Source organism: Mirounga leonina, unplaced genomic scaffold, assembly GCF_011800145.1.
Source record: "Mirounga leonina isolate KUSES-001 unplaced genomic scaffold, KU_Mleo_1.0 Mir_115, whole genome shotgun sequence".
Taxonomy (NCBI): domain Eukaryota; kingdom Metazoa; phylum Chordata; class Mammalia; order Carnivora; family Phocidae; genus Mirounga; species Mirounga leonina.
Genome location: NW_023270268.1, coordinates 11,328,580 through 11,347,739, shown reverse-complemented (window position 1 = coordinate 11,347,739; position 19,160 = coordinate 11,328,580). Strand labels below are relative to the sequence as shown.

At 42.7% G+C, this 19,160-nt stretch overlaps 1 protein-coding gene across 1 annotated transcript in view; it reads left to right on the top strand.

Moving 5' to 3' along the window:
• GPD1L (glycerol-3-phosphate dehydrogenase 1 like) overlaps nucleotides 1–19,160 on the top strand; it is a 62,453-nt gene that overhangs the window by 24,614 nt on the left and 18,679 nt on the right. Inside the window, exons 3-5 of the mRNA XM_034993247.1 lie at nucleotides 4,432–4,572; nucleotides 6,115–6,253; nucleotides 18,717–18,829. Of these exons, the coding sequence (XP_034849138.1) occupies nucleotides 4,432–4,572; nucleotides 6,115–6,253; nucleotides 18,717–18,829 (393 nt within the window). The remainder of the gene's footprint in view (nucleotides 1–4,431; nucleotides 4,573–6,114; nucleotides 6,254–18,716; nucleotides 18,830–19,160) is intronic.

Below are 19,160 nucleotides of genomic sequence, written 5' to 3'. Positions count from 1 at the left end.
AGAGTTAGTTGGTGAATTCGGGATTTTTCTATTTTTTTGAGTGAGGCTTGGATGGCTATGTATTTCCCCCTTAGGACCGCCTTTGCAGTATCTCATAGGTTTTGGACTGATGTGTTTTTGTTCTCATTGATTTCCATGAATTGTTTAAGTTCTTCTTTGATTTCTTGGTTGACCCAAACAGTCTTGAGCAGAGTGGTCTTTAGCTTCCAAGTGTTTGAATTTCTGCCAAATTTTTTCTTGTGATTGAGTTCCAGTTTTAGAGCATTGTGGTCTGAGAATATTCAGGGAATAATCTCAATCTTTTGGTATCAGTTGAGACCTGATTTGTGACCCAGTATATGGTCTATTCTGGAGAAAGTTCCCTGTGCGCTAGAGAAGAATGAGTATTCTGTTGTTTTAGGGTGGAATGTTCTGTAAATATCTTTGAGGTCCATCTGGTCCAATGTATCATTTAAAGCTCTTGTTTCCTTGTTGATTTTCTGCTTAGATGATCTGTCCATTGCTGAAAGTGGAGTATTGAGGTCTCCTACAATTAACGTATTGTTATCAATATGACTCTTTATTTTGGTTAACAGTTGGCTTATATAGATGGCTGCTCCCATGTTGGGGGCATAGATATTTACAATTGTTAGATCTTCTTGTTGGATAGACCCTTTAAGAATGATATAGTGTCCTTCGGTGTCTCTTATTACAGACTTTAATTTAAAATCTAATTTGTCTGATATAAGAATTGCTACCCCAGCTTTTTTTTGAGGTCCGCTGGCATGGAGGATGGATATTTATCCCTTCACTTTCAGTCTGGATGTATCTTTAGGTTCAAAATGAGTCTCTTGTAGACAGCATATGGATGGGTCTTGTCTTTTTATCCAATCTGCAACCCTCTGCCATTTTATGGGAGCATTTAGGCCATTCACGTTGAGAGTGATTATTGAAAGATATGAATTAATTGTCATCATGTTGCCTGTGAAGACGTTGCTTTTATAGATTGTCCCTGTAAATTTCTGTTGTAGATCATTCTTGGGGTCTTTCTCCTTTTATAGAACCCCCTTAATATTTCTTGCAGGGCCGGCTTAGTGGTCACATATTCTTTCAACTTCTGCCGGTCATGGAAGCTCTGCATCTCTCCATCCATTCTAAATGAAAGCCTTGCCAGATAAAGTATTCTTGGCTGCATGTTCTTCTCATTTAGTACCCTGAATATGGGTCTTGCCAGGCCTTTCTGGCTTGCCAGGTCTCTGTGGATAGGTCTGACGTTATTCTGATGTTCCTCCCTCTGTACATTAGGAATCTCTTCCCCCTAACTGCCCTTAAGATGGTTTCCTTGGTTCTAAGATTTGCAAGTTTTATTATTACGTGCCGGGATGTTGGCCTGTTTTCCTTGATCTTAGGAGGGGTCCTCTCTGCCTCTAGGACTCGAATGTTTGTTTCATTCCCCAGGTTAGGGAAGTTCTCAGCTACGATTTGCTCAAATACCTCTTCTAGTCCTCTCTCTCCACTCCCTCCGGGATTCCAATTATTCTGACATTGGAACGCTTCATGGTGTCACTTATTTCTCTGATTCTATTTTCATGGATTCTGAGTTGTTTTTCCCTGGCCTCCTCTTTTCCCTTTTTATCTATTATATTGTCTTCCAGGTCGCTTATTTGTTCTTCTGCCTCAGTTACCCTAGCTGTTAGATTATCTAGATTGGATTGGATCTCATTGATAGCATTTTTAAGTTCTGCCAATTCAGCTTTCATTTCTGCCCTTAGAGACTCTATGTTGCCATTAATTGATTTCTCCATTCTAGCCATTGTCTTCACAATTGCTAGCCTGAATTCCATCTCTGACATCTTGGTTATATCTGCATCCATTTGTAAATCTGCAGCATAAGTCATAATATCTGATTCTTTTCTATTTTGGGGGCTCCTCCTCCTAGTCATTCTGTTGATGGGTGTTTGAGGGAATGTATAGAGTCCAAATTATTGACCAGAACCCAAGCAAGATGCACCTGTTTTCTTGGGACCTTAGGGTTGCTGGCCTCTTGTTTTCCCAGCCTGTCTTCTGCGGGAGGGGCCTGCCGCGCTGTTACTCAGGCAACCCTGTTTGGGCGGAGTTGCCCTGCCCCCCCATCATGGGGGATGGGCTCAGCGGGAATCCGTTTTTGGGGCTTTTGTTCTCTGGCAGCTTTCCCTGGCGGCTTTCCGCGTCTCTTCCGCAAGTCAGAGCAGAAGAGACCGTTTCCAACCCTCTGCCTCAGAGCAGAGAGACCGCAGTCTGTTCTTCAGTGAGCTCTCCAGGCCACACCGTCTCCGTTTCTGTCCGTGCTGCTATAACCTGCAGCAGCCTGGGTTGTGCACCCCTCCGCAGCGATCCCAGTCCTGCCTCCAGGTCGGGGCATGTCTCTGCCCTTTGTGCTTCTAAAACTGCCAGCCACTCCCAGTTTGTGCTCTCACAGGACCCCGCTGCTCTGGTTTCCATCCGGGGGCTGCAGTTCCCGGGCGTGACCCCAGCGCTCCAGGTTTCTGCCCCAGGGGCTGCAGTTCGCAGGCGCGACCCCGCTGCTCCGGGTTTCCACCCCGGGGGCTGCCCTGAAGTCCTTTCCCGACACTACCGGTCAGCGAGTCTGTGCCTGTCCCCAGCGCGTGAGGCTGTCACTCACTGGCGGTGTAGGATCCCCACAGCCAGGCACCCTCCCGCTGCCGTTTATCCTCTGACATCTGCCCGTGGAATCAGGGCTCCCTGCTTCGTACCTCAAAACCAACCGCCTCTGATATTCTGTTTGTAGAGATCCAGATCTTCTTACATCTCAGGCTGGTTTCGTGGGTGCTCAGGGTGGTCTGGTAGATATCCAGCTCAATTCCGGGGACCAGTTGAAATAGGGTCCCCTACTCCTCCACCATCTTTCTGGATCACCCAACATTTGTGGTATTAATGACATGTTAACGATGTCAGGGACTCTTTTTATCCCACTGTTCTGCCATCTCAGCATTTGGGTTCTTCCTCATAGTCCAAGATAACTGTCTGAACTCCAGCCATCTCTTCACATTCCCTCTGGCAAAAGGAGGAAAGGCCTCCAAGGACATTTCCCAGAGGTCACACACAGCACTTCTATGGACGCCCCGTGGGTCAGAACTGAATCACATGGGGCACCTAGCTGCAAGGGAGGATGAGGAACGTAGCCTTTCTTCTGGGCATTTATGAGCCTAGCACCAAACGGGGCCTTCTCATGCTGAGGAGGAAGGGGAGAATGGACATTGAGCAACAGTGAGCAGTCTCTGCGAGAGACCATGTGCCCCCATGTTCTCACTAGTTGCCCTCACCTCTGCCTCTGAGTGTGTGTGTGTGTGTGTGTGTATTCGTTTCTCTGCCCATGTTAAATTCTTTTTTTTTTTTAAGATTTTATTTATTTAATTGACAGAGACACAGTGAGAGAGGGAACACAAGCAGGGGGAGTGGGAGAGGGAGAAGCAGGCTTCCCGCCGAGCAGGGAGCCCGATGTGGGGCTCGATCCCAGGACCGTGGGATCATGACCTGAGCCGAAGGCAGACGCTTAACGACTGAGCCGCCCAGGCGCCCCTGCCCATGTTAAATTCTAAAACCCATCTTCATATTTATCTGAAGGAAAGAAAGCACCATAAAAGCTGACATGTACTGAGTGCATACCAGGTGTGAAACGTGATCTATATCACTTACTCGTCACGAGAGTGCTCTCCAAGTGCTTTACCTAGGAGAGTTTAGCATGGGACTATTTACAGAGGTGTGGGCAGAGTGGAGAGAACCAAAAGGGCTTCCTTGAGTGTCCAGAGTTTAGCAACAGCAGGAAATCATAACCACCCCTGAAAGGGCAAGGGGACAGACGAGTGTCCGCAAACCAGCCTGACCAGAGCTTTGAGACATAGAAGAGAGGCTGCCTGTCAGGAGGTAGAACTGTAGAATGAAGCCAAGCCAGCATCCCTGTGAGCCTGGGCCATAATGGCCTCAGGAGGCTGATACATACCTGACCTGTCTCTCCTCCCACCTTGGATCTCCTAACAGCATCCCACTTTGGCTGAGGCCAACTGGAAGGCAGAGAGCAAGGGCCCCCAGCGAAAACAGTCCACAGCTCCTTGGGGAACACAGCAAGGCAAAGAAGGGCAGAAAATGGATTGAGAGATTGGGAGAGCAGCAGAGAACAACCCACACAGTATTAGGACTCCTTTTTTCAGGTAGGGAAACTGAGGCATAGAGAAGCTAAGTCACTTGCCCAGCTGGTAAGCAAGAGGCAGGATTCTGCTAGCTTCGGATGTGTCCTGAAGGGGAAGGCCGAGCCCACAGCACATTTGCCTTTCCTGTCTGTCTGCACAGTACTCTGCACACAGTAGGCGTCTGATAAATGGTCAGTGAATGAAATCATTGGGAGAGGCATATTTTGGTGTAGGAGTAACTGTTTCCTCCTCCTTGTCATTGCAGGTTGCTGTCCCAAACCTCAGTGAGGCCGTGCAGGATGCAGACCTGCTGGTGTTTGTCATTCCCCACCAGTTCATTAACAGAATCTGTGACGAGATCACCGGGAGGGTGCCCAAGAAAGCGCTAGGAATCACCCTCATCAAGGTAACTGGCCGGTGACCCCAGGCAGAAAAAGCATCGCTGGGCTGGACGTCAGTTATGGGGGAGATTATTTCCTCTCACTTCCATCTGTTAGAAATAGGAGCGGAAAGGGAGGTTATGGCATTTTTTTGTTTTCTGGTTTTTTTAAAGATGCCTGGAAGGTAATCAGTAACACACATCGCAGGAGCTCAGGAGCTCAGCTGAGCCCCACTTCAGGCGAGGGCTGCTTTCTATCACAGCGGCTTTGAGCAGTGGCAGTGATGTGAGGATGGGCTCCTCCTGACGAGCCTTGCTGTCAGAAAGAACCTGTCTAGGCCATGGGTCTCAGCCTGCGTTCTGGAAATCACCAGTGGTTTGTGTTGCTGGGAATTGCATCCTTGTTAGTTTCTACTCCTGGGTATACTCCCTAAAGGGAGTTTTTAACCACAAGTCCACAAACCACCCCCACAGGTCCCTAGACAGAATTCAGGAGGTTCCTAGACTTAAATGTGGGGAGAAAAATTACATTTTTATTCACTTTAACTTCTAACTGAAATGAGCGTTGCTCTCGTGTATGAATGCCAGCCACAGGCCAGACTTGCCATAACAATCTGTGGCCCTGTTATCAATAGAAATCCCAGGTATTTTCATGCCACTTTATAATGGCTCCAAGTTATCTGAAGGTATCATTTATGCTGATCACGACCTTGAAATTATGGTAATTGTTAAACCTGCCAAATCATCTTTTTCTAATTGCATTAATAAAACAGCACATATATTACTTTGTCATAAATTTGTGTGTTTTTTTAAAACATTTTGATAACTATGTTTCAATGTAATCGGCTTCCTGGGTAATCTCATGCATTTTGCTTTATGCATATGAAATTCTGAGAATGAGTCCATAAAACTTCACGAGACTGCCCTGTGTGAGGGCCACATCATAAAAAAGGTTAAGAACCCCCTCGAGAGACTTTATTCTTTAGAGTGGTTCATAGATGAGTGTTTATGAAAGCAAACTTGAACAACTTACATGTCAGTTATAAGTACAATGGATAAATGAATAGTGGCCTTTTGTTTTGGAATACAACACAGTGGTAAATAGAAACACACCAGAACATTCATGCAGCCACATGGGTGAGTCTCTAAAATGATAGGGTAGCACCGAACAGTACCTCATGGGTGAATGGTACAATTTCACTTACAGGCTTTCAAAAGCAGGCATAATGGCATAACATTTTGTTTAGGGATAGCTTTATGCGGCAAAATGGTCAAGAGCAGAAGGGAGTGGTGCGTACAGCCTACAGGATAGCGGTGTACCCTGGTGGGGGTGTGGACCAGTAGCGAGAAGGAGGACGGACTTGGGGAGGGACATACGGGACTTCAGTGGTATACGTCACGTTCTGGGTGGATGTCATTTTCTTTCCGTTTTATTGTTACGCTTTCAACAGTGCAGACATGGTATGTATGTTACTCTTGTAAGAGCTCTTTTTCAAGTAACAGAGTGACTGTGGCATGCCTCATTCACTTGGTGGTTTGATTTCCCCTAATTTGTTGACATCCTTACAGGGCATAGACGAGGGCCCTGAGGGGCTGAAGCTCATTTCCGACATCATCCGGGAGAAGATGGGCATTGACGTCAGCGTGCTCATGGGAGCCAACATTGCCAGTGAAGTGGCTGCAGAGAAGTTTTGTGAGACCACCATCGGTGAGGCTGGGTGGGGAGCCTTGGGAGCCCGGACATTCAGTGTTTTAAAAGCACATTTGCCATTTCTGGTATCTTCTGTAGTGGACTCTTCCTCAGGTAGATATTCAGTGGGGTGGGGATTTAATGTAAGGAAGTCAACAGCCCCCAGAATCAAAGTAAAGGCAAGGAGACCATTTGGACCTCCCATGAGCCGATAATGAATTATCAAGGTTAAACACAAAAAATGCAAAGTGGCTTATACTGAGAAGCAGGTGATGACATCCATGTAGGGGCTGCCCTGGCCTTAGAAAACCCAGATTTATTATTATTTTTTTTTACTCACAAATGCCAGTATCTGGATCCTCATTGGATTCCAGTGCTATCTAAAAATTGGAATGATAAAAATTGGTGGGAATGATCCCTGTTTTCAGGTGAATAATCCAAAACTCAGTGAATAAGTTACCTGCTCCAAGGTCACATAGCGAATTTAGAACTCAGGCATGAACTTGGCCATCTTGTTTCCTAAATTAGAAAGCTCTTTCTACTCTTACACAACATTGGTATTGTGAAGATTTCCGCTTCTTTTAAAAAGGGCTTTGAAATTCTCATGTGCTCATGTACCATATTAAAATACTGATAGAAAAGTAATATTGCTATCTTTGCACATGCTTTGCAAAAGTTTTAGTTTATTTACCACCTTACTTCCACCCTTGTCAAACATAGCAGCAATGTGCATGATTTCTCCTTGCAGCTTTGTAAAAGGAAGCTCTCAGAGAAGTCAGGCTCTTTTCAGGAAGATAGAATGCATGGGAAAAGGTAGCTCCTGACTTTCCTACACGCCTGCAAGTTAGGACATTTTTACTTCTTTTGCTTATTTCTCTTTTTCTTTTAATTACATAGATATTGTGGAAAATAGGGATGATCAAAAGAAAACCATTTCTTACATTTAATTTCCATTTTTTTCTTTGTGTGCAAACTATTAATGTACGTTTATATAAGTTACATACTGTTTTATAATTGCTTTATTTACTTAATATATAACAACTTTCGAAGTCTGTCAACATCTTCATAGCTGGATAGTATTCCATCAACAATCCCATATATCTGGGCACTTAAAACTTTTTTTTGTTTTGTTTTGAGAAATACTATCTGTGGAGAACAGAGGTATCACAAATAATATAATGAAGAAAACAAAATGGACTATAGTCAACCCAGGTTGATATTTATAAAAATGATACATATAGACACAGGTAAGAAAATTCAAACAGTATGAGAATTAAGATTGTGACTTCTCGACCTTGGGAAGATGGTGGAACAGGAGGACCCTGAGCTCACCCTGTCCCACATGTACAACTAGATACCATCCACATCCAAGTCAGTAAACCGGAGAGGGATCCAAAGATGGGCAGAACAAACTTCACAGCGAAATAGAAGAAGCTGCATCTGACAGGTTAGGAAGGTCAGAAAGGCGGAGGGAGGCTGCCCACAGGAGGGAGGGGCTGTGTGCATGAAGAGGGCAGAGAAATGAGCTGTCGTACCAGGGAGCTCACATGGAAACACTAATCCCCATAACATCTGGCTTCAAGAACCAGAGGGGCTGAATTCCGTAAGTTTGTAAGAACAAGTGAGACTCGATCCTGGCACTTTGGAGGTCAGCTGACTCAGCACTGGGCGAGCCTGGAAGGTGAGTGAGAGCTGGGTTGCTACCCTAAAGAGATAGCAGCCTGAGTGGAGAGGCAACGTAAAAATAGCAGTTTACACAATGCTGGGGGCAGACAGGAGACAGATCTGATCATATTGATTTTGGAGCATGTTGGGGGACTTCTCTGAAAATGAGGGCTCTGACAGGTGCCATTTTTTGCCTCCACCCCCAACATAAACACAGAGCTACAGGTGAAAGGCAGGGCTGCACAGATACTGTAGCCTCTGCCCCAGGGCTCAGGGCAAATTAAAGTGTGTGCGCTGCCCAGCCACCGGGTGCATAGCTGTCTCCTCACGTAGCCCCCAGCCACCACACCGTGCTCAGCTGCATGCCCCCGGATACCATCACATACCATGCCATGTGCCCCCAGCCACCATTACACACTGGGCCCAGCTACACCCAACCATCATCACACGCTTTGCCCAGCCTCACGCCCCCGGCCACCCCTGTGGGCAGCTCCCAGCCACGGTGGCACTTCGGGGGATCTGGCATAGGACTAGAGACGCAAGACAAATTTTGCTAACACCACCACCCCGTTCCCAAGTTCCCCAGTGGGTATGTCCCCTCAGAGCTGGCCTGACTGGGCCCCACTAACACCAGAGAGAGAGAGAGCAAGCACAGCCCACAACAGGCAGAGAATCAGTGCCGACAACTGCACTGAAAGGAAAAGTGACTCAGACATATCAGCAAGACATAAGCAACACACACAGGATGCTCTCCTGAAGTGCCAGGTTCTGGTGAACAGGGGATATGCACTGCAGGGACTCCAGAACCTCCTCTGCATAAAGTCACTGCATGCAATAGAGAAGACACAGCTGACTTTCTTTACGCACAGAGAAAGGCAGACAGAGAGAGGCAGACAAACTGAGGAGACAGAGAAATGAAATGGAAATGAAAGAAGAGGACAAGGCCACGGCCAGAGATTAAGCAAAATAGTACAAGTAACTTGCCTGATAGAGAATTTAGAGCAGTGATCATAAGGATCCTCACTGGACTTGAGAAGAGTGGAAGACATGAATGAGATGCTTAATGCAGTGATAAGGAATAACATAGCAGAGATAAAGGGCTCAATAAATGAAATGGGAAACATGCCTGATGGAATGAGCAGCAGGATGGAAGAAACAGAGGAACGAATTAGTGACCTGGAAATGGAAAGTATTCAAGATGAACAAAAGAAAGAAAAAAGAATTATGCAAAAGGAGAATAGACTTAGAGAACTCAGTGACTCTGTTAAATATAATAACATTCGTATTATAGGAGTCTCAGAAGAAGAGAGAGAAAAGGGGGCAGAAATTTTATTTGAAGAAATAATGGCTAAAAACTTTCCTAATCTAGGGGAAGGAAACAGATATCCAAATCCAGAAGGCACTGAGAACCCCCATCAAAATCAACAAAAGCAGGGGTGCTTGGGTGGCAGTTAAGTGTCTGACTCTTGGTTTTGGCTTAGGTTATGATCTCAGTGTCATGAGATCAAGCCCTGCATCTGGCTCTTTGCTCAGTGCAGAGTTTGTTTGAGATTCTCTCTCTCCTTCTCCCTCTGCCCCTCCCCCCACTCGCTCACTCTCCTCTCTCTCTCTCTAAAACAAATAATCTTTTTAAAAAAATTAACAAAAGCAGATCCACACCAAAACATATTGTGATTAAATTTGCAAAATAAGTGATAAAAAAAATCTTAAAAGCAGCAAGATAAAAGAAGTCAGTAACTTACAAGGGAAAACGCATAAGGCTAACAGAAAATTTTCAACAGAAACTTGGCAAGCCAGAAGGGAGTGGCATGATATATTCAAAGTGCTGAATGGGAAAAATCTGCAGCCAAGAATACTCTATCCAGCAAGGCTGTCACTCAGACTGGAAGGAGAGATAAACAGTTTCCCAGACAAAAAAAACTAAAACTAAAGGAGTTTGTGACCACTAAACCAGCCTTGCAAGAAATATTAAAGGGGACCCTTTGAGTGGAAAAGAGAGACCAAAAGTGACAGTATAAAGGGAGGAAACACAAAAGCAGGAAAAATGAACATTTCTGTAAAAAATCAGTCAAGGAACTCAAGAAAAAAAGGATATAAAATATAGTAACATACCTAAAACATAGGGAGAAGAGGAGAAAAGAATATGTTCAAACTTAAACAACTGTCAACATAATATAGACTGCTGTGTGCAGAAGAGGCTATATACAAGCCTGATGGTAACCATATATCAAAACCACTAATAAATATGGAAAGAATAAAGAGAAAGAAATCCAAATATATCATTGAGGAAAATCAGCAAAACATGAAAGAAAGACAATAAAGGATCAGAGAAAATCTTCAGAAACAACCACAAAACAAGTAATAAAATAGCAATAAATACATATCTGTTATTACTTTGGATGTAAATGGACTAAATGCTCCAATCAAAAGTCATAGGGTATTAGAATGGATTAAAAAAAAAAAGACCCATGTATATGCTGCCTACAAAAGACTCATTTTAGACTTAAAGACACCTGCAGATTGAAAGTGAGGGGATGGAGAATCATGTATCCTGCAAATGGATGTCAAAAGAAAGCTGGAGTAGCAATACTTATATCAGACAAAATAGACTTTAAAACAAAGACTGTAAGAGGAGACAAAGAAGGGCATTATAATCTTAAAGGGGACAATCCAACAAGAAGATATAGCAATTGTAATTATTTAGGCACCTAACATAGGAGCACCCAAATATATAAAACAGTTAATAACAATCACAAAGGAAATAATAATAATACAGTAATAGTAGGGGACTTTAACACCCCTACTTACATCAATGGACAGATCATCTAAACAAAATCAACAAGGAAACAATGGCTTTGAATGACACACTGGAACAGATGGATTTAACAGATATATTCAGAACATCCCATCCTAAGACAGCAAAATACACATTCCTTTCAAGTACACATGGAGCATTCTCTAGAATAGATCACATATTAGCCCATAAAACAGGCCTCAACAAATAGAAGAAGATTAAGTCATACCATGTACCTTTTCTGACCACAACACTATGAAACTAGAAGTCAACCACAAGAAAAAATATGGAAAGACCACAAATACATGGAGGTTAAATAACATGCTACTAAATAATGAATGGGTACACCAGGAAATCAAAGAAGAAATAAAAAGATACATGGATACAAATGAAAATGAAAACAAAATAGTCCAAAACCTTTGGGATGCAGCAAAAACGGTCTTAATAGGGAAATAAATAGCAATACAGGCCCAGCTCAAGAAGCAAGAAAAATCTCAAATAAACAACATAAACTTACACCTAAAGGATCTAGAAAAAGAACAACCAACAAAACCTAAAACCAGCACAAGGAAGGAAATAATAAAGATTAGAGCAGAAATAAATGATGTAGAAACTAAAAAAAAAGAAAAGAAAAAATAGATCAATGAAACCAGAAGCTGGCTCTTTGAAAAAAAAATAATAAAATTGATAAACCTCTAGCCAGACTTACCAAGAAAAAAAGAGAAATGACAAATAAAATCACAAATGAGAGAAAAATAACAACCACAACAACACAGAAATAACAAACAATTAGAAGAGAACATTATGAAAAACTATATGCCAACAACCTGGAAGAAATGGATAAATTTCTAGAAACATAAACTATCAAAACTGTAACAGGAATAAGGAGAAAACTTGGGCAGACCAATAACCAGCAAAGAAATTGAAACAAATAAAAAAATTCACAACAAATAAATGTCTAGGACCAGATGGCTTCACAGGTGAATTCTACCAAACATTTAAAGAAGAGTTGATGCATATTCTTCTCAACCTATATTAAAAAAAAAAAAAAAATACAAGAGGAAGGAAAACTTCCAAATTCATTCTGTGAGGCCAGTATTTCCCTGGTACCAAAACCAAACAAAGATACCACTAAAAAAGAGAACTACAGGCCAATATCCCTGATGAACATAGATGCAAAAATTCTCAACAAAATACTAGCAAACCAAATTCAACAGCAATCTACATATTCAGTGAATCCCTATCAAGATACCAACAACATTTTTCACAGAACTAGAATAAACAATCTTAAAATTTGTATGGAACCACAAAAGACCCCAAACAGCCAAAATAATCTTGAAAAAGTAAAGCAAAACTGGAGGAATCACAATCCTGGACTTAAGTTATATTACAAAGTGGTAGTAATCAAATGAGTATGGTATTAATACAAAAATAGACAAAGATCAATGGAACAGAATAGAAAATCCCAAAATAAACCCACAATTACATGGCCAATTAATCTTTGACAAAGCAGGAAAGAATATCCAATGGGAAAAAGTCTCTTCAACAAACAGTTTTGGGAAAACTTGAGAGCAACATGCAAAAGAATGAAACTGGACCACTTTCTTACATCATACACAAAAATCAATTCAAATGAATTAAAGACCTCTAAATGTGAGACCTGAAACCATAGAAATCCTAGAAGAGAGCACAGGCAGTAACTTCTTTGACATCGGCCATAGCAACTTTTTTCTGGATATGTCTCCTGAGGCAAGGGAAACAAAAGGAAAAATAAACTATTGGGACTACATCAAAATAAAAAGCTTCTACACAGTGAAGGAAACAATCAACTAAGCAAAAAGGCAACCTACAGAACGGGAGAAGATATTTGCAAATGACATATCAGGTAAAGGGTTAGTATCCAAAATATATAAAGAACCTACAGCACTCAACACCCAAAACCAAATAATCCAATTGAAAAAATGAGCAGAAGACTTGAACAGATATTTCTTCAAAGAAGACATCCAGATGGCCAACAGACACATGAAAAGATGTTCAATATCACTTATCATCAGGGAAATTAAAACTACAATGGGATATCACCTCACACCTGTCAGAATGGCTAAAATCAACAACACAAGAAACAACAGTGTTGGCAAGGATGTGGAGAAAGGGGAACCATCTTGCACCATTAGTGGGAATGCAAACTGGTGCAACTACTGTGGAAAATAGTATGAAGGTTCCTCAAAAAGTTCAAAATACGGGGAGCCTGGGTGGCTCAGTCGGTTAAACGTCTGACTTTGTGTTTTGGCTCAGGTTATGATCTCAGGGTTGTGAGATTGAGCCCTGCATCTGGCTCCACGCTGAGCTGGTGGGATCTGCTTGAGATTCTTTCCCACTCTACCCCACCCCTCCCCAATAAAGAAAATCTTAAAAAAAAAAAAAAAAAAAAAAAAAAGTTAAAAATAGAACTGCTCTACAATCCAACAATCACTCCTGGGTATTTACCCTAAAAGTATAAGAACACTAATTCAAAGGTATATATGCACCCCTATGTTTATAGCAGCATTATTTATAATAGGCAAGTTATGGAAGCAGCCCAAGTGTCCACAGATTGATGAATGGACAAAGATGTCACACACACACACACACACACACACACACACAATGGAATATTACTCAGTCATAAAAAAGAATGAACTCTTGCCATTGGCAACAACATGGATGGATGGAGCTAGAAAGTATTATGCTAAGTAAAATAAGTCAGCAGAAGATAAATGCTGTATGATTTCAGTCATGTGGTATTTACAAAACAAACAAAAAACAAGCAAAGGGAAAAAATAAGAGACAAATCAAGAATCAGACTCTTAATTATAGAGAACAAACTGATAGTTACCAGAGGAGTGGTGGGTGGGGGAAATGGGTAAATGGATGATAGAGATTAAGGAGGGCACTTGTGATGAACACCGGGTGATGTATGGAAGTGTTGAATCACTATATTGTACACCCGAAACTAAATATAAAACTGTATGTCAACTAACTAGAATTAAAAACTTTTTAAAAAGTTAAAAACAAAAACCCACAGCAAATCTTAAGGTATCTACTAAGAAAATCGAGATTCGGGGAGTTATAGTGACTTACCCAAGGTTATACAGCTAGTCATTGGTGGAATCAAGATTTGGATCAGGACTATCTGACTTCAAGCTCATGGTCTTTAGATGCCATATAATAGTGTCCTTTTCAGTTGGTTCCTAACTCACCGGTGATTTGGGATCATTCCTGTGAAGGTACAAGGGCTTACCAATTTCTGTGCCCACCTCTGGAGCTCTTCTGCATGGAAAGGGGCTGGGTTCTGTTCACATAGAGATCCATGGGGTTTCCAGAAAATCACAGGCCAGCAGAGCAGGAAGGAACCTCTTGTGTCATCCAGACCATCCCCTGCTTTACAGATGAATGAGTTACTTACACAAGATCACACAGGCAGAGGGAAATAGTCTTAAAACTGCTCTCTACCTAACACTGCCTTAGGAAGAAATTGTGAACTTTGCTGGCAGATCTCATTTATTCATCAAATTGTTTAGCAGATTTGAGCCATTTATATAAAATCATGAGATTAGTCAATTTTAATCAAATACAGTATGAAATAGCCAAGGATAGGTCTGTTGTGTAAACATCGTCCAGCCTCAATTACCAAATGGCCAGCCCCTCACGTTTATCACAAGAAGCATTAAATTTCTTATATAACTTACTTTCTATGCCAGCATTTTGAACAGTAAGAAATAAGGGAAAATGTAATCTGTTGTCACAGAAATTGTTACATGAAAAAGGAAAAACACATCAAATTTCCACATCCATTCTCCAGACTGAAAACATGGTGTTCCTCCATAATAGCAATAGCATCCTTAAAAAAAAAATTGTAATTTCCCTCCCTCTTCCCAAAGGGAATCCCTGTTAGCAGTTTCTAAGTATCCTTCCAGGGGGGAAAAAAAAATTGTCATATACTAGCCTATATATAGGTTTTATTCTTTCACAGTTAATTCTTTTATCCACCTGTGATTTTAATGTAGCCTGTGAAATTATATAATTACTTTTATTAAATTGGCAATCAGTTTTGGCAATCGGTTGGAAATGGCTGGTTGCCCTAATCATTCTGTAAGGCTGATTAGGCCTCCAATCCTTGATTGAAACCAGTGTCTACCTATAGAGTTTTGGCTAGAATTTTTATGTACCTCTAAGCCATGTTCATTGTAGGAAAGCTTCTAGTTGGGCACATTAGGCTCTTTTGTAAAAACAAAGGCACAGAAGTTATGTCTCTTGCCCTCTGGCTTCTGTTATCCAATGTGTCCACTGCCTTCTCTGTGAATTGGATCACGGTTGGCAACAGTGACCAGAATTAAATGAAGTAAAACATTGAAAGGAAGATAAAACCCAAAGGTGATATTTTCTAAATTGTCTTAAATAACCTGAACTTAACCATGAGGAAATAACAGACAAGCCCAAAGTAAAAGACATGTTACAAAACAACTGGCTTGCACTCTTCAAAAATGTCAATGTCATGAAAGACAACGAAAGATTATAGAGTGTCCTGGATTAAAGAAGATTCGAGAGAGACGTGCCTGCCAAATGCAGTAGGATCCTGGGTTGGGGGAGGGAAGGTTACCATGAAAGACAGCATTGCACTAATAGGCGAGATTGGAATGTGAGGTGTATATTAGATAATTTTCCAACGTTAAATTTCCTGCATTTGATAATTGCACGGTGGTTAATCCAGATCTCCTTTTTGATGACATTAGCAACCAAGATTCAGGAGTTTTAGCCCACTGGAATCTTCTGTGGAGGAAGAAGAAAAAACAGCCTTGTTTTCCAGTAGCTTGTAAAAATACTGACATGGTGAACTGTGGTGCCCCCTTGTGGTGAGAGTTCCCTCCATTCTCAGGACTGACTTCAAGAACTGGAGACTTTCACCTCACAAATATTTTTCAAAGCCTATTATGTATCCAGCATCTGCTAGATGTCGAGGATACATAAGCTCCTTGTGGAGCTTCCAAGCACACACACAAATATGGAATCACATACGGAAAAGAGGGTTTGATGGTGTCCTATTACAGAGGTTGATTATCTCTAAAACTTGGCGTGAAACAGAAGGGAGGTGTCCCTGTCTTTGGTTCATATTGAGTTTGGGGCCGCCCTTCCCCATGGCTGTTGGACATTACCCATTCTGGACCAGATGGTCTGGGTCTCTGCTTCCCTCATCACTACTTATGATTGGTAATAATACAGTTAGTGCTTTCCTAGCTGTGACTTAAAATAATAATTTTTTTAAAGTACACCTGAGAAAAAGTGAGATCGCAGTAAATCAAGCCCACCTCTCTGAGGGACACTGTGTATAATTTGTAGCCGCAGAGGACCCGACACACCCCACCTGGATCAGTGGCCAGTGGAGAGTGCCCTTCTCCCTGCCTGTTTTGTCTGTCAGATTGCTTGCTCATAGCGGCGTCTCACTTCGAGCTGTAGACAGCTGGATTAGTGACCTGAGTGAGGGGCTTGTCTGTGGTGCTCACGATTGTCCTTTGTGTTGGAGGCACTGAGCAGTGGCCCATGGTGAGGGACACAGGAGGAAGACAGTAATGAGGTCACGATGTGGAGGTTGGGGGCTAGTTTACCCAACCCAGGTGATGAAACAGTGTTGCACAGACTCACCCACATGGTCTGGTGGACTGTTTGAAAAAGGAAGAGGACAGTTTGCTCAAACGGACACAGTTCTAATATTTGGAGAACTCACCTAAATAATAGATAATAGCAATGCTTGTAGGGCGCCTGGGTGGCTCAGATGGTTAAGCGTCTGCCTTCGGCTCAGGTCGTGATCCCAGGGTCCTGGGATCGAGTCCCGCATCGGGCTCTCTGCTCCTTGGGAGCCTGCTTCTCCCTCTGCCTCTCTCTCTCTCTCTGTCTCTCATGAATAAATAAAGAAAAATCTTTAAAAAAAAAAAAATAGCAATGCTTGTAGAATAGAAAATGTGTTTCTAAGTGTTGGGTGTAGAGATTTTAAACATTTTGTTATGGATAGTGTCTTAAACAAAAGGAGAGGCAGAACAGTGTCATGAGTCCCATGTATCCATCATCCATCTTCTACTCTCCCCTGGATTATTTTGACATTGTATAACTTACGGGTGTAATCGTAATTGTTGACAGTCATCTTTTTTCTCTCTCACTGGAAGAATATAGCTCTGTGATGTTTATTTGGGTTTTGCTGGTTTATCTCGCCACCCCCCCCCCCCCCCCCCCCCCCCCCCCCCCCCCCCCCCGTGAGGAAGCATAGCATAGAGAGTCAGAGCATGGGCCTTGGAACCATAGTACCTGGGTTAGAATTGGGCTCCGCCTTCTGCCATGTGACCCTGGGCAAGTTGGTAAACCTCTCTGGGCCTCCTGTCTGTAAATGGGGAAATACAGTCATAAGTGTGTGTCCGCTCTCCCCATCGTTACTCTATAGGACCTCTGTGTGCACTAATAGGCTGTTTTCACACCTGCTTCTTATTTAACCCCACAACAATCCTGAGGGTGCCGTAGTATTTTACTCAGGAGGAAGCTGAACCTGAAGTAGGTGAAATCAGAGGTTTGCAGACTTGTCTGCGGAGCTTCAAAAGTTAACTGAGGCCTGCTCCACCACGGAGACTGATTTAATTGGCCTGGCACGTGGCCGGGCATCGGTATCGTTAACGATCCCCAGGTGACTGTAAGGTGCAAAGACACGCGTGGGACCACACTTGGGAACCCAGAGACAGGCAGAGCCCCCAGTACTGTAGTCCTGAGTGCGCTTTCTGCCCTTTCTGTGTGCTGATGTTGGCGTGGGAGCCAGGACGTGGCTGGGAAGGTTTATCATCTGGTTTCCAGGGCCTCCCAGAGCCGAGCCCCACCCCAAACCCTCACTGATCAGAGCAGATTTCACACCAGGCATTATGCGGAAAGTTTTGTTTCTGTTTGTCTTAGTTTTAATCCCAAGTCCCTAAACAAAACAAAAGAAGGGAAAGTAAAAACTACAGAGCCTCCGTCCCATTCCAGGGGCTGTCTCAGGGGACAGGATGTAGCAGTAGCAAAAACCAGTATTCTTTGAATGCATTTCCATCTTCCGCTGGTCAATGAAAATAGTTGTTGATGTTTGTATCAGTTCTGTATTGCCATAGTGATGCTAAGTATCGATCACAGAACCTCAGTGGCATACAGAGTAAGCACAGCTAACACCTGTGGGTCCCCTGGGGGTGGGCTGCTCTGGGCCAGAGTTGCTGGGCTGGGTGGCTCTTCCTTACGGGCCCAACGGGCTAGCCAGGGAATGTTCTCTCATTGAAGGCAGAGGTACAAGGAAACCAGCCTTACTTCTGCATGAGTGGGCTGGAAGTATCCCCTGGGTCATGTCTGCTCATGTCCTGTTGACCAAAGCAAATCACATGACTGAGCCCAAAGTTAAGGGGTAGGGAAATATGCCCCATTTGCTTTGAGTCCAAGCACTTCACGTGGTCAAGCCTAACATGAGTGGAAGGGACTGCACTCCTCCAGTGGAAAGGACAGGGTGGGTGGTTTTGAACGGGAATCTGTTACAAATGAAAACCTGGAAGTTGCCTTCGTAAGTGTTTATGGTAGCAGAAAGTTGCAACAGTTTTAGGGATTAAACATAGGAAGATACTTAGATAAAATAGAACACATATACACAGTAAAACACAAAGCAGCTATTTAAAATGATGTAGCAAATATGTCATTGAAAATTATTCATGCCACAAAATGGGGGAAAGCAGATTATGAAATGTTATGTTGCCAATTCTGAGAAGAACTATGTATATTCATATTTCAGTAGGTTAAAGACGCATGCCAAATTGCTAATGATCGTCTGTGGTAGAATTATGGGATACTTTTATTTTCTGTTTCTACTCCTGAATTTTCTACACTTTCTGTGATGAATATACATTACTTATTGCAATAAGAAAAACATTTGCAACTGTTAGATGTGGAAGTTAAGATTAAGCATTCTTTTTCTTTCTAACCTGTCAATAGGCAGCAAGATAATGGAGAATGGCCTTCTCTTCAAAGAGCTTCTGCAGACTCCAAATTTTCGAATTACTGTGGTTGACGACGCAGACACTGTCGAACTTTGTGGTGCTCTTAAGGTAAAGTCGGCCTTGTTACTTCTGCTCAAGGAGAGGAGCTAATATGCCCGGGGCACTGTCCGAATTACCAAATCCAGTCCTGAAGAGTGGGCTCTGTGTTCTGTGCTTGTACTTGAGAGAAGAATACTGAATTGAGAGCCTTGTGTATCACTTCCTGCTTTGCCTCAGCCTGTCCTGGGTGGTTGGACTTCCTCTTCCAGGCCGCTTTGCTTTCATTTGTAAATTGGGGGGGCGGGGGGGGCATGTGGTGTTTTGTTGTTTGGGAAATTGGCAGCATTGATATTTAAAAAGCATGGAGGGTGTCTTGATTGTAGAGTTTCACAGGGGACCA